Source organism: Equus quagga, chromosome 1 (genome assembly GCF_021613505.1).
Source record: "Equus quagga isolate Etosha38 chromosome 1, UCLA_HA_Equagga_1.0, whole genome shotgun sequence".
Lineage (NCBI taxonomy): Eukaryota > Metazoa > Chordata > Mammalia > Perissodactyla > Equidae > Equus > Equus quagga.
Window position 1 is genome coordinate 5,756,888 of NC_060267.1, and position 16,810 is coordinate 5,773,697.

Consider the following 16,810-nt stretch of genomic DNA (forward strand, 5'->3'; position numbering starts at 1 on the left):
AGCTCAATGCTTCTGTTTAAATCCAAATCAAATCCCAAAGATCCAAATAGAAACGTAAAAGTCTGGGTAATTTATTTTTTTCACCACTAGGATTAACAATTTAAAAGATTCCAAACTGTAGATCTAACTTTTCTCAGACTCCAAAGCCTGGCAGTGTCCTAGTCACACTGGACACAATAAACGTTTGCTGAAATTCACGATACAAAAGGTTGAGGGTCGGTAAAATGCTAAAAGCAGAGAGCGACAGTAAAACACAGGTGACAAACTTTTACCATTTTATAAACAAAATATTTAAGGTCACACTGTGTTGCCTACAGGCTTACCAATTTTACTACTGGTTTCATCCAACTCATTTACCAACTTTTAACGTTTATGAAAGCTCCATATTAATGCCATCATTAACGAACTTTATGAAGATGACGTGATTTTTACAGGTTGGTCTGTTTGTTTTAGTGGCTGGTAAGAACAAGAGGAAAAATCCCCACTTACTTTTTTCATATATCAGTCCCACAGCACTCAGAGGCTCTTGGCTTACTACGAAGATGGGATTGTCCTCAGTCGTTTTGGGCAAATGCTGTGCCAGTCTTCCAGGTTCTAGAACTAAGCGTCGTCCTTCATAGATAAGTTCTTGATTTGAAGAAATAATTTTGGTTTGTTTATACACCAGTTCATGAAATACAGCAGCACTGCGTGAGGAAAATCCAAAGGACAACATAACTGGGACAAGACGAGAGGTAAAATCTCTTTTTTAACCATGACTGCAATAACATCCATTTCTTTTTTTTTTTTTTAAAGATTTAATTTTTCCTTTTTCTCCCCAAAGACCCCCGTACATAGTTGTGTATTTTTAGTTGTGGGTCCTTCCAGTTGTGGCATGTGGGATGCTGCCTCAGCATGGCCTGATGAGCGGTGGCATGTCCGCGTGCAGGATTCGAACCGGCGAAACCCTGGGCTGCCCAAGAGGAGCGCTCAAACTTAACCACTCGGCCACGGGGCCAGCCCCAATAACATCCATTTCTAACGATACTCGAGATCATGATCAGTCCACAGCACGCTGCTGTGGGTCCTGCAGTCTAGTAAACTGAAATTCCACACTAATCCACTCTGAAATCTTTCTACGTTTGGATACCTACACTGGGTATGTGCACTACAGGAGTCTTACTATTTAATAGCGGAGAGCCGACATCGCAAGAGCTTAAGAGCACTGACGCTGGACTCAGACTCTCGGGGTTCAAATTCCAGTTCTTGCACGTACCTGCTGGACTTACCTTCAGTCCTTAACCCCTCAGTGCTAAGTCCCCTCACCTGTAGGAGGGGAACCACAGTCCCCACCTCACAGAACTGTTGTGAGGATTAAATGACTTCAATAGATAAAGAACTGAGAACAGTACTCGCAACATAACTATATAATGTTTGTTCAATTAATTAAATAAAAGCAGGTATTTTCAAAATGATGGTTTGAGGAAAAAGGTAGAATCTCCTTAAATAGATCCAGGAAAGCAAAGAACGCTTTCAGCAGCAATGTTGTGACCGTCTCTGCCACAGGCTCCTGCCGGGATCTGGCCCAGGCTTGGGGGGGGCTTTTGACATTCAAGTACACTCTCAAAGTGAGAGTGGCCGACACCTAACTCTGACCCATATTTATTCAGGCTATTAAGCACCAAAATAAAGACAAATGATATATTTTAATCTAATGTTATATTAATATTTTATTCATTATATTTAAAGCTTATACTTGACATATATATTAGATATTAATTATCTAAAATATTATTTTGTTTAATTAATTTTATTCCTTAAAAAATTACCAAAAGTCTCTTTTTGAGTTTTATGAGGCATCAAAGCTGGTATTTAAATCTTGTCAAAACAGAAACCAAGGCATATAGAATAGATTAATAGATGTAACTTTTTCCCCTTCATTTTAAAAAGCATTTTATTTAGAGATCATTGTGGATGTGCATGCAGTTGTAAGGAATAACAGAGATGCTACATACTATTCCCCCAGTGTCCCCAAGGGAAAGAGTGTGCACAAATACAGCACGACGTCACAACCAGGACACTGACACTGACACAACCCATCCCTCTTCTTCAGATCTGCCTGGCTTTACATGCGAGCCTGTGTGCAGTTAGTTCCATGCAGCTCTATCACACGGGGAGACTTTTTTTCACATGAGCATAACGTGTTTTTGCTTAGATAATACAAATGATTATCTCTCCAGCACCCAATAAAGGCTTTATGCCACATGTGCAAATAATAACTATATGAACCTATATTGAAGACTTACGCTTTTTTTAAATGACAGGGTAGGACTCAACGAAACTTGGCCCATTTATTAGTAGATGCTATCTGTGGTATGTAACGATGTAATTTGAGAGAAGGCATAGAAATGAAAATAGTCTTGTAAAACCGGCAGTTTAAAAACAAGCTAATTTACTTGTATATTTTAGAAAATTAGAAAACTAATCTTTTTACTCCAAAGAAAAGTGAAAAAGAATTTACTGAGAACTCAAACATAATTTTCTAAGCGGGAAGTGGGTGCCTTTGATGAAGCTGAGGCATCTTTTCTATTTCCTCTCCTAATTTACAAAGGTAATTATTACATAACACAATATCATGACACAGAAAGAAAATGTAAATCAGTACTTACGTATTATAGCTATGAATATAAATCTTATGAGCTGTCATTTGTTGTAGTGAAAAAACATGAATTATCATTCGGTGAAGAATATCACTAGTTTCTGCAAAAAACTGGTCAAAACCCCAACACTTCTCCTGGTCTGCCTCGAGGATGTTTGCCAGAACAGGGGTGAGCAGAACCTGAAGACCGCTAAAATAGTACGAAAAAAGTTACTTAAAGACCGAACGTGTTATGTTTTGTCTAGATGCAAAATCATAATATCCATCACAAAATCCAATGAATGGCTATTAATATTATTAGATTAATTTAAAATTTTTAAAAATCTGCCAACTTTTCAGAAAGCCAGGTAGTCTTGGCTTAGTATTTATTACTTGTCAAGGAATCAGGGGTTATGGGATTTTTATGTTAGCTTTTACTGATTATTTTGATGCTCTCCTTCCCAAGTTTTCTTACTTTTCCAAACACATTCTAACACTGTGTACACATGGCGATCGGGGCAGACCTGCCGATTTGAACCAGGAGGTCACGAGGCTGAGATAACGGTTCAGTTTCAGGGTCTTTAATGTCCTTTTCATATGGCACTCAAGAGACATAACTTTTTACGTTGAATTTATATGCCTTTTGTAGTATACTTATTTAGGAAGTAAAATTATTATAATCATCTAGCAATCAATTAGTGCCCATTCAACCAGGAATAATCTTTGACTAATAAGCTTAAATATTTTTTAAAAGATGAATGGAAGCACCTTCATTCTCTCATGCTTTCACCAAATTATAAAATATCCCCAAACAGGCTCTCAATTACGAAATTTCAAATAGTCTTAAAAATATATTCTTGACTATGTGAGAGACACTGGAATAATTACTTGTCTGTCAACAGTTTTTAAAATATGTAGAGGACATTTTTTCAGGGCCAGCCCGGTGGCGCAGCGGTTAAATGCACACGTTCCGCTTTGGTGGCCCAGGGTTCGCCGGTTTAGATCCTGGGTGCGGACATGGCACCGCCTGGCAAGCCATGCTGTGGTAGGTGTCCCACATAGAAAGTAGAGGAAGATGGGCACGGATGTTAGCTCAGGGCCAGTCTTCAGCAAAAAGAGGAGGACTGCCAGCAGATGTTAGCTCAGGGCTAATCTTCCTCAAGGGAAAAAAAAAGTATGTAGAGGACATTTTAAATCTTTGCTAACAGGTATCTACTCCCCCTCCTTTTGTAAAAGAATCCACACTCTCCGCTCTCTAAACCCGATCTCTGTGTGCAGAGGGGTGCGACAACCAGGTCTGGTTATCACGGGTAGTCACAGGTGACAGGGGGCAGCATAAAGTTAGTTAAATGAGAATCAATCCAGAAACCTCTGCTAAAACTATCGGGAAAGAAAGTCTTTCTTCCCACTGAGCTTTCACAGCTGTGGGGACGAGAGTCTGGGAATGCCAGGGGCCATCCCGAGGCTGCCAGGAAAGAGCCTGCCTGCGAGTGGAGAGAAGTCAGAGAAAGCAGGCCCGGAGGACGCGAAGCGGCCACGTCTGGATGACACGGTCTGAGTCCAAGGAGTCGGCTGGACTCTGAGCCACACACACACGAGAACTTCTCATTACAAAGTCAATCCACTTCCTTTTCCACTCCAACTGGCTGAGTGGGGTTCTTCTCACTTGCAATCCAGTCTTGACTGGTACATATAAGAAAGAGGACAGTTCTCTTTTTTGGCAGTTGTTCCATTTTTGGTACCTGTTTTCATTGCTCATTTGTAGCACTTAAAGTCCTTACTATTTAAGAAAAACAAGATCATATAATAATATACTTTGTGGTACCTAAGCAGTTTTTATCAAAGAATTTATAATTTGGTGTGCTAACAACTGATTAGATGGAAAATCTACAGCCTCTCCCCCTCCTGAAATGGACAACCTGTAGTTCAGAGGTCAAAGCACTGAATCTGAGTTTCAGCAACATAATTATTAAACAGCAAGTGTTCATTTCCTGATCCCTTTATATTTTATCAGTTTTGCCCGAGAGCCCCAAAATGAGTATTTTCTAAGTCAAAATTTAATACAAATCACTATTATAATATCAAATCTCTGCTCTTCAATAAAATTAACTTCTCTTGGTAATTCTAGCTGCATGAAACAATTTTATTTTGAAGAATGTTTTTAAACAATCCAAAAATGAATCTGTCAGGACACTGGTTTTAAAAAATAATTTTAGCAGTGGAACTCTTGGTTTCAATGAGTTTTCACAGGAATCAATATATAAAACGACAGGTGAGGGGCTGGCCCCCTGGCCTAGTGGTTAAGTTCAGCACATTCTGCTTCGGTGGCCTGGGTTTGGTTCCCAAGCATGGACTTACACTACTTGTCAGCCATGTTCTGGTGGCGACCCACATACAAAATAGAGGAAGACTGGCACAGATGTTAGAGCAGGGTGAATCTTCCTCAAGCAAAAAGAAGAAGATTGGCAACAGATGTTAGCTCAGGGCAAATCTTCCTCAGCAAAAAAAAAAAGAATAAGATAGGTGATATTTTATTAGCTTGTGATACATATATATATAATTTATTCAAATAAATAAGTTGCTAAATAGTTAATATTTAAAATACTAAATTCTACATATTGATGAGTGCCTTGGCTTTATTTCCAGAGTAAAATAATATACCCTCTACTTTTAATTTCTTTTACCTTAAATCTTTCTTTGTGATAACAGGATTCATACCTGACAACATAATTCTTTTGAGTTCTGGCTGCTAAATTAAATAAGACCTATAGGAGCATTTGAAATGCTGGAGAAAGTAGTAGAAAACGATTTCTCACATTTGGAATAATAGGAATGCTTTTTTTTTTTTTGCTGAGGAAGATTCACCCTGAACTAACATTCACTGCCAATCTTCCTCTTTTTGTATGTGGGCTGCCATCATAGCATGGCCACTGACAGATGAGTGGTGTAGGTCTGCACCCAGGAAGTGACCCTGGGCTGCCGAAGCGGAGGGTGCTGAACTTAACCACTAGGCCACTGGGGCCTGCCCATGAGTACTTTTTTAACATGAGGATAACATTAAACTTCTTGAGTGTTTGTGTTTGAGAACTCTAGTCACTCCTATCTATACCACTGTTTGCGTCTGTCAATACAGAGGTCAGCACAAAAGATACCAAGGTCCTAAGCTGGATCCTCACACTGGACAGAACCCCAAGACTGGTGATTTGCAATCTCAAAAACGTACGTCCTACGTCCTAAGACAGACCAGGATGGATGTTTATATTGCGTGCCACAAAGACAAAACTCACAAATCCAAGCACACGCTTTCATAACATCTAAGCAAAACGACAGACTGCCTTTAAGTATGTGTGCCTTTACCCAACAAAGATGCCAAACACCAAAGTGCACGTGAGGAGAACAGGGGCACACGACACTCACCGTGAAAGACTGCAGGACACAGGCATGTCCCCACTCCAGTCAATCGGGCCATTCTCTGCTTTCTGTACTCCAGATATTGCGCCAGAAGGCTTTCCAGTAAGTATTTTATACCTTGGGAAGAACAAAAGCCGAATGAACTAAGCAGTTCATGGTTGCATAGCCTGTCAATGGGCTTCGCAAAAGTATCTCCTCGGTTGCACCTGCAATTATCTACTAGACGAAACTTTGTGAGTGACGTTCACAGGATCCACAAAGCAAGCAAAATACTTTGAATCTGACTGACTGAAGCAGAATAGTGGCTGTACGATTATTTTATATATGCCACAATTAATTTTCATTTGGGCTCTCAGAGTACCAAAAAACAGCATCATGACGTTCACAACAAAGATATTAATTTTTCCATCTGAAAAAATTGAGGAAACACAAAAAAAGTTACGTTACAGAATATCTCCAGACCATGACATAAAGCATCTAATTGCTCTGACTCATAGTATCCAAAGGCACAGTCGACAGGACTAGGAAATCACTGCGGAAATGAACAACAGTGTTCTCTTTTAGAAAAAAGATGAAACTATACAAAGCACAGCGTCAGACAGATTCCTTGCGTATTGAAAAAATATAAACACATATAAGAATAGGTGTGTATACCAAAATTAAAAGCCCAATTTAATTTGATTCTTGATGAAAAGTGGTAGAAATAAATATGAATTGAAGAAAGAGATGGTCAAGGAAGCAAAACAACAACGACGGAGGAGGTCAGCGAAGGCAGCTTTCAGCTTCCGCACGGTCCCAAAGCAACCCCGAGAGCAGGGGAGGAAGAGCCTCACGCCTCCAAGGACACTGTCCACGGATGGCAACGCAGGACAGCACAGCAGAATCTTACCTAAGTCTACAGCTATTAGTTCCGGCATAATTTTTGTTTGTTTGTTTAATGTCTACATAAATGTGCCCTGAGCAAATCAATTTTTTCTTTAACAAAGTAGAACAAACCAGTACGACTGATTTAGACTACTTGCTGCTCCTCAGCAGAGGCAGCCAGATTTCTGCCTTGAGAGATTTTTCAGGGAAGAAGAAAATTAAAGTGAAAAGTAAGCTGTATTCACGTAAGAGGGATCCGATTGTGGAGGACCAAGTAGGGACATGTGAGATTAACGCAAGAAAAGAGGAGGGAATGGAATGAAGGGCAGACTTCTTAAGGGAATGCTCACATATTCTTAAAAAAACTTAACTAATTTTGATAAGATCCCTGTATAAACACACTCATGACGTGTAAATGAGATGGCAAGGGGTCAACACTGCTGTGACAGGAAACAAACGCAGCCGAAAGTCAAGTAAAGCGGTCGTTATCACTCTTACAGCACTTCTGAACACCCATTAGCACCAGCATTCATAAGAAGCTGAACTTCTGTGCAAATAAACAAATTCTTCTAATGGTATAGCTTCCCATTTGCTGGTCAGACAAAATCATCAGGCATTCCTAGTTCTTATGAGTCATACGTTTTCCTTATTAGGGAGCATCACACTTTTATTTAATCCATCTTCAGGGCAGCAAGAAATGCTGACATTGCTTTAAAACACGTCTGTGACAATAAAGGCATGACTAACTGTTAGGCACAATTCATGTTTAATGAGAAAAACAAAAATGGACTCAGCCATCATTAGTGAAGAAATTTTATAAAAAGGGCACTGCCGTAAGCAGGCTCAAGATGATGCTGTACAAAAATCCTCAGGACAGTAACGGATGTCTTCTTGCCACAAACAGGCATTTGTCCTTGCTGGAAAGAAAACATGTAGGTACCTGGGTTTTAGCAAAAGTCGTATTATCAGCTGAATTGGTTTTAGTTCCTCAAACTAACAAAAAGAAAAATATGCTTCTCCCTCAATTTTCCGAGATGAGATTAAAGATTGTATTTTCAGGGTTGTGATGATTAAGTCATGTTTGCTGAGGAAAGGCAGAGTCAAATATACAAAGGTCTGAGAGAAATGTTAAGATCTAAAAGAACGGTTCCTGTGCCCAGTCACTCCTGAGCTAAACAGGATGCACAACCCCGTGCTTTCATGCGGACGTAGCTGGCTGTTTCTCAGGAAGCAAGGTCAGTCACCAACTTCTTTTAAAATAGAAAGATGTGTGGTCAATGTATGCTATGGATGAATTTTAAAATAAATTTCACATCCAGAAATCCAGCTCTCTTTCCCTCCATTATTTAGATTACAATAGTGATTTTATACACAGCAATTATTTCCTCATAAGTAGGGCAGTACATAAATGTATAACGTACTGGTAAAATGCACTCGTCCTTGGACCGAAAGGGCAACACTAGAAAAAATTTAATATTACACGACATGTTATTTTTGAAATGGCAAAAGAAATCAGATGAGTTCAGGGTAAGAATTCTATTTCTTTTAGATCCAGTAATGGTTCTAGTACTCCACAGAAGTACTATTTTTTACGTTATACGGAAGGAAAAACCTGATAAGTACACAAAGAGAAATAAACAAACAGCATGCTGAAATAAAATCCAGAAAGCAGAAGATTTTTAACGATGGACCAAAGACTGGATGCCATGTATACTTTGTACGTAAGATTTAAACACGATATGAAAAATTATGCCTATACACTTCCATAAGGCTGCGTCCTTATTAAAAACCAAATAGCCTAAAATATCAGAAATGATGCCTAAATCAGTTTTCATTAGTGTATACCTCTAACATAAAATGAAACAAAATAAGACGGAGACCTATTTTAAAAACTTTTCCCAATTTGAGATGGACAGACCACTTACATCACTTCCTTATTCCTGCGTGGCCCTTCAAACGGTCTGAACGGCAGTGACCCGGTGGCTGCATGGTAAAACGTTACCCCGATGCTCCAAAGGTCGACCGTGGCTCCATACTTCTTCTGATGGTCTTTCCGCAGCACGGCTCGCTCATACATATCAGGATGCTTAAAAAAAGACGAAAACCTACTAACTTGCATCCTATGGTAATACAGTATACAAAAATAGGTACTCAAGAATGCCTATAAATTCCATCCTATTTTCCTAATCATTTCACTCTCCCAATCTGAAAAGACTATTCACATCTTCTCTTTTCCCAAACCTCCAACACCACCCCCTCTGACCCTCGATTTTGATGACCTCACTTCACACTTCAATGAGGAAAGAGAAGACTCAGAGGTTAGGTCCCCTTTGAGATCTTCTACCACACACCAACCTCCCCGAGCCTGCGTCCAGACTCCAGGCCTGCTTTGCAGTTACAAGGGTACGAGTCCTATCAAGGGCTGACTTTTCCATCTGTGCTATGGAGCCCATCACATCTATCACCAATCCCAGAAATCAATTCCTGTAACTGCCTTTTATTTTACGCATCATTTCCCCCCTCTACTGGATCATTCCTTTTAACTTACACACATGCTTCACTCTCCCCTATTTTTAGAAAGCCCTAAACTGACCCCACAACCCCTTCTAGCTATCACTCAATTTTCTGCTTCCCACCATAGCAAAACTTCTCAAAATAGCCATCTGTACTTAGAACTGCACTATTTCCTCACCTCCCCTTCAGGCCTACGGCATTAAGTATCATCCATGTTCTTTAATTCCCAAAACTCTCTCCTGCCCTGAGCTCCAGATTCATAAATCCTACTGTTTTCTTTTCTTTAATTTTTTAAATTGTGGTCATAATAGCTTGTAACATTGTGAAATTTCGGTTGTACACATTATTATTTGTCAGACACTATATAAATGCACCCCTCACCCCTTGTGCCCACCTCCTCACTCTCCTTCCCCCCAGTAACCACTAAACTGTTCTCTTTGTCTGTTACTTTGTTTATGTTCCACAAATAAGTGAAATCATATGGTGTTCGTCTTTCTCTGTCTGGCTTATTTCACTTAACATAACACCCTCAAGGTCCATCCTTGTGGTTGTGAATGGGACGATTTTGTCTTTTTTATGGCTGAGTAGTATTCCATTATACATATATACCACATCTTTATCTAATCATTGGTTGACCTACTGTTTTCTTGAATGTCTAAAAGGTACTTCAAACTTAACATATCCAAAACAAACTCTTGGCCTTCCCACTCAAACCTGTTTCTTTCTAATCTTATCCTCTAAGTAAAGAGTACCATCATCTATCCAGTTGCTCATACCCAAAACCTATCAAGCAGCCTTAATTCCTTTCCCTCCTCCCTCACATGCAACCCATCAGAGCAAGTCATATGGAGTCTGAGATGAAAATTAAATTTTCTAGAATTAATTCAGAGGACTAGCCTGACTGGGTTCCCTGGGAGCTAGTGACGCGGTAAGCAGCTAGTCGGATGATAAACGCATGTCCTGAAGCACAGAGGACGCTATACCACAGCTGCGAGAACAGATGGCTCCTGTCGGACATGGGTGAGGAGCTAGCAGACCCAGACAGAGATTCTGGCCGACCTCTAGCTCTGCAGAGAACCACCAGGGGTCATAAATGCTCAGCCTGCTGACACCTGCCTTTATGGAAGTTATGCACTGGAACTTTAAGATTCTTGGAAGCTAAAGCTACAAGAGTGTACTCTGGACCCAAGAAGAGTCATCACCCAAATGATCTCAAACCAAAACAACGCCTTAGGACACTGTGGTATTTGGCTGTGGCCCAAAGGCCTGGGAACCAACGCAGGTAACATTGCTGGGAGGGTGCGTATAAATGACACAGTCTATGAATCTGACTCCCAAAGGGTCACAGTTCCTGGATTTTTTGGGGGCGGGTGGGACTCATTGGGGAAATACATTTTAATGGGAAATCAGAAGAGGTGATAAGCATGGGGTGTTTGAAGTGAGTGTCCAAACATAGGCCCACCAGATAGCTGGGGTCTGAGTGGTTTTGCCGGTTCTGTGGCATAGCACATAAAGGAAGTACTGTCCAAAGCAGCTCCAGCCAGACCTCTGACCTGGCCGCTGGTATTCAGTGTATAAATGGTGCTGTGAATAGGCCTAGAGTACCTGGACAGGCCTGACATCTTCCGGAATATGAGGCCACCAACCTGGGAAGAGGCGGCACAGCGATTCTAGAAGGAGACAGAGGGGGGACCTCCTCAAAAGGTGCAGTAATACACTGCCTAACTGGTGTAGCTGGAAGGTGTTCCCTAGGGAGTCACTGACTGATGGTGGCTTGACATATCTGCGCCCACTGACTCTTCTGAACGTGTACCTGTGCTCGTGCAGGGCTTGGCATTATTGGGTCTGAGCCTCTGCATCTGGAACAGACACGTGAAGACTAAGCTACTGGAAAGTTCTCAGACTATAAGTGCCTGCCCTCGTTAGTACAGTGGTGCATATCCCTGCCTGTCAGATTATATTATTAAGAGATGCAAGATATTAAAAACGGTGGAAGAGGGGCCGGCCGGGTGGTGCAGCAGTTAAGTTTGCACCTTATGCTTTGGTGGCCCGGGGTCCACCAGTTTGGATCCCGGTGTAGACATGGCACCGCTTGGCAAGCCATGCTGTGGTAGGCGTCCCACATAGAAAGTAGAGGAAGATGGGCATGGATGTTAGCTCAGGGCCAGTCTTCCTCAGCAAAAAAAAAAAAAAAAAAAAAGAAAAAAGAAAAGAAAAGAAAGAGGAGGCTTGGCAGCAGTTAGCTCAGGGGTAATCTTCCTCAAAAGAAAAAAAATCGTGGAAGGAAGGACGCTGAAGTTTTTTTTGGACTTTAACACACAAGGGAAATATGATTTAACATCTGGCCTGGGAATTCCAAAGCAAGAAAAGTTCTCACTTAAATATGGGAATATTTCTAGATTGCTAAGCTTCAGACTATTATTTATCTCATTTCATAACTTCTGGTGCATTGTATTTGAAAACAGGGCTGGGCATAATCTGCAATAGGAAATAGATTAGAACAAAATATCAGCCTAGAGTACAGCATGGACTTGGGGTTAATTTACTTAATGCTTTGTTCTTTCCATTTTAAAAGCCTGCTAGAGGCAAAAGCTAAACTGTGGTGCCAGGAGGATGTGTGAAAGAGGAGTATCAGTTGGCAGTGGAGGATCAACCTTATGAAGGCTGGTCCAGGGCCACTGTTTGTGTATGCTGGTCATTACCGCACTGGGGGCAGGGGGGAGCTACTGGTATTTAGTGGGCGGAGACCAGAGATGGGGGACAATTCTGCAAAATAAGCTTTTCATGACTTCTGAATATCCTGCCAGATATCTGTGCACGTGAGAAGTCTGTTTATAATGATCTAACTCTTACATATATATAAACATAAAGTATTTTTGTAGCTACAAGAATGCAGCTATACGTAAATCTACTTTGTTAAGTTAGAAACTTTACCGGGAATTATTCACTGCTTTGGAAAATCACGTCAGTGACACCAGCACCACTTGTGGAACGTGAGTCACTAACAGGACACACCAGTTCTCAATGCGCTTGCGATGGAAGTGACATTACACGTAGGTGCGAGCCTCTGATGACTTTGTTCGGCAGTGAAGTCGCTCCTAAACTTTTACATGTTAAGTACCTACGATCTTATAATACTTTCTTTTATATTATTATTGAGATATTATGTTATTCTTTTAATTAGGTATGCAGGTTGGTTATATTATCTAACGATTTCATTTCCAGATACTGAAGGGAACACTGCAAAAGCTTTCTTATAAACAGGGGGTGATCATACAGCCTGTGTGGCCGGGCTGGCCCCTGCTCACGTCTCCAGTCCCAACTCCTACCACCTGCCCCTTAGCGCACTAAACTCCAACCAGACTGCCATCCTTTCTGTTTGTCCAACACTCAAGGTCATTCTTGTTCCGAGGCCTTTGCAGTTGCTATTCTGCTCCCAAATCTGTGCACAGCTTGCTTCTTTTTATCACTGAAGCATCAGCACATTGAGAATTGAAGGGAGGCTTTCCCTAGCTATGTTTCCCCTGCTAGTCACTCTTTATCTCATCATGCTGTTGTCTTCCCGACACTCCAATTACCTAAATTCATATTATTTACTAGTTTACTTATGAACTATTTTTCCCCCCGGAATGTGGGCTCCATACGCGCAGGAATCATGTGCATCTGGTTGACCCTGGTGGTCCCGGCGCCTGGTATAGAGTAGGTACTCCATAAATATTTGCAGGATGGATGTAATCCATTCTTACGTATGCTTATTAAAAGATTATTAAAATATAGCTACAGATTAATTTGGGGTTATCTAATGACAGAACAATTTATGACACCTTAATCCACGCCAGACTTGGAATCATCTGAGTAAAGTCATAGGGGCACCTGGACTTTACTTTTTATAAGATTACAACGGCAGAGTTCAGTTGGAAGAAAGTCACAGAATCTAAGACTTGTAAGAGAAAATGCACCGCCCTGAACAATTAGTGATGACCATGTATTATAAACTTCCTGACCACGTGTTACCTGCACTTACTTGGAAGTATATCTTCTCAAGTGTTTCAAATGTTTACTAACTTCACACACACACATCGGCAGCAACCGATTCGACCACAGAGCTTTTCTAGCCTTCCGGCATTTCAAGTTAGATGCTTCAAGGCATTTCACTTTCTGTGTGTGTTTCTAACAACGGTCCTGTCTGTCTTTCAATAACCGACCTCCCTGAACAGAACCTCCTGCTTCCGAATTAGAATCAATTTTTCTCTACAGGGAACAGTATTCTAACAAGCTTGAAATAATTAACTGCTCTGATCCACAAAAGGGAGACTTTACCAGCCAGATGCTTCTGGACTGTATAGATAGCTTTTTCTTTTAATATAGAGCCATAACATTAGTAAAGTTAAAGAATTTAAAAATGTTATAAAACTTGTAAGAATTTTTAACAGAAAAATAACAGCACCCTTAAAAACCAGTATCTAATTCCATTACAAAGCACATGCACTAGAAGAGAAAATTTAATTTTTCTTGTAAAAGTTACATGACATTTTATACTGAATTGGTTGGCCAATTACCCATGTTTACAATATATCTTGCTTCTTTAAATAAAATTATTAGTGATGCAGGACTTACCAAATATTCTTCTGTGCCATACAGAGAAACAAACTGCTCATCATCTTCTAATTCTCTAGCTGCACCGAAATCTGTGAGTTTGTACACAGACTGGCCGTCTTCCCCTATCACACGCATGATATTTCCTGGCTTGATGTCACGGTGTACTATGCCATTCTCTCGGAGATGATTCATTCCACCCACTTCAACAATAAATATAAAACGAAGGAAATTAAAATGTAGGTATCTGTGTGTCTGTCTGTGGGCGTCAAATTCATTCATATAATTCATTCATATTCACTCATTGTTAATTTTTCATAAGTTGGTCCAAAGTCATTTTAATCAAAGGAGTAACAGACAGTATTTATATTTTATATCTCATGTTAGAGTAACAAGGAGTTTCAGAATGATAAGATCCATATGGTCTAAGGAAGAGTTCAATCTCTCTTAAATACTATCAGGAAAAAGAACAAAATGGTCTTAACCATATGACTTGCTGGATTATTTTTGGTTATACACATGTGGGCAATCTGCCTAAACTTAAGAATAAAGATTCCCAAGAAAGACATCAATCTTTCACCCCAGTTTTACATTTCTTTACCTTTGGAAAAAAATTCTACAAAAAAGTAAACTAGACTCAATACATAAAATAGCAAAAAAGTAATAGAGGCAAAACATCACACTCGTTTCCATAAAAATACACTTCTCATATGCTTTAATGCTCTTCTCAAAGGGCCGTCCCCTCTCCCCTTTCTTTTAAGGGCAAAGGTGGCCACACTGCTGAGATGAAGTTGTTTTGGCTAACAGGCAGCATCACTGAGCGATGGCTGGAAACGTTTGTTTGACAGCTGATAGATGAATATCCAAATATAACATATGAAAAAAAGGTCAGGGGTATCAACATTCAATTATGAAAACTCAGGGTTCCCAGCACACCGAGGAAGGCGCAATTACCCGTAACTTCTATTCGATTACACAGGCTGTAGCACACATTGCTTCTTTCATTTTGTCCTCACCTACATGGTCTCCACACGGCCTCCAGCGTCAAGTTGAAGGACTCCCTCTAACCTTAAATCTTCTTTATCACCTGGCTTTTCCTATTCCTCAACTAATAATTCACTTCTATAAATCTATTGATTCAGATATTGTTCCCCTTGGTTGCCATATTCTTTTTTTAAAAATAACAGCTTTATTGAGATAAAATTCACACATCACAAAATTCATCCTTTTCAAGTAGGACACAATTCAGTAGTTTTTAGTAGAGTCGAAGAGTCAGAGAGTGTACAACCATCACCTCTAATTTCAGAACATTTTCATTATGCCAAAAAGAAACCCACACCCATTAGCAGTCACTCAACTCTGTCCTCCCCTCAAACCCCTGGCAACCACGAATCCACTCTCTGTCGTCAAGAACGTGCCAATTCCGGACGTTTTCTGTAAATACTGCGGTCTTCTGTGTCTGGCTTCTTTCACCTGGCATCCTTTTAGAGGGGCATCCACTGTATAGCATGGACCACTACTTTGTTTCTTTTTATGAATAAACAGTATTCCACTGTATGGATACACCACATTTTGTCTACTCATCAGCTGGCAGACACTTGGGCTGTTGCTACTTTTTGGCTATTATGAACACTGATGTACAAGTTTTTGTGTGGATGTTTTTAATTCTTTCAGGTAAATACACAGCAATGGAAATGCTAAGTCAGGGGCTGGCCCCGTGGCCGAGTGGTTAAGTTCGCGCGCTCCGCTGCAGGCGGCCCAGTGTTTCATTGGTTCGAATCCTGGGTGCGGACATGGCACTGCTCATCAAACCACGCTGAGGCAGTATCCCACATACCACAACTAGAAGGACCCACAACGAAGAATATGCAACTATGTACCACGGGGCTTTGGGGAGAAAAAGGAAAAAAATAAAATCTTAAAAAAAAAAAGAAATGCTAAGTCATATGATAATTCTATATGTGACCTTTTGAGTAACTGCCAGACTGTTCTTCAAAGTGGCTGTATGTTTTTACAATCCCACCAGCAGCATATGAGGGTTCGAGATTCTCCACATCCTCGCCAACACTTTTGTTTTGTCTTTTTGACTTTAGCCATCCTAGTGGTTACGAAGTGGTATCTCTCTGTAATTTTGATTTGCATTTCCCTAATGACTAACGATCCTGAACATCTTTTTATGTGCTGTTGGCCATTTGCATATCTTCCTTGGAGAAAGGTCTATCAAATCCTCTGCCCATTTTTAAATAGAATTGTCATTTTATTGTTGAGTTATTGAGATAAAAATTCTTTATGAGATATATGATCTGCAAATATTTTCTCTCATTCTATGGCCTGTCTTTTCACTTACTTGATGTTGTCCCTTGAAACACGAAAGTTTTTAATGTTGGTGAAGTCCAATTTATCTATTTTTTTTCTTTTTGTACTTGTGCTTTTAGTGTTATATCTAAGAAAGCACTGTGTAAAGGTCTTTGGTTCTGAATGTTAAGAAATTTACTTTTTAAAGCTCTTATATCATTAAATTATACATACACACATACATAAAATCATATAAACAAACATACCCACATCTCGCAAAACAATCAGAAATTCAGACTCTGGCAGTCCATAGGCATTAGACGGCTCCTCTAGGACAGTGTATAAACTCCCACATGGACAGAATTCCATAACAAGTACTTTATGCCTTGTTGTTGTCTGGAAAAAAAATAACTGATTAGGACTCAATATAAAAAATAAATGTTTATTATATGCCAGGACTTAACTGATTTCATTTAAAGGTAGAATTACCACAATGATGAAGGCACTTTGAAT

The 16,810-nt window shown here is 40.1% G+C and overlaps 1 protein-coding gene across 1 annotated transcript in view; it reads right to left on the reverse strand.

Annotated features, from left to right (window-relative positions):
• TBK1 (TANK binding kinase 1) overlaps positions 1 to 16,810 on the reverse strand; it is a 41,145-nt gene that overhangs the window by 14,847 nt on the left and 9,488 nt on the right. Inside the window, exons 4-9 of the mRNA XM_046676966.1 lie at positions 16,564 to 16,693; positions 14,024 to 14,205; positions 8,818 to 8,978; positions 6,035 to 6,145; positions 2,649 to 2,828; positions 490 to 686 (exon numbers count right to left, since the gene is read on the reverse strand). Coding sequence (XP_046532922.1) covers positions 490 to 686; positions 2,649 to 2,828; positions 6,035 to 6,145; positions 8,818 to 8,978; positions 14,024 to 14,205; positions 16,564 to 16,693 — 961 coding nt within the window. The remainder of the gene's footprint in view (positions 1 to 489; positions 687 to 2,648; positions 2,829 to 6,034; positions 6,146 to 8,817; positions 8,979 to 14,023; positions 14,206 to 16,563; positions 16,694 to 16,810) is intronic.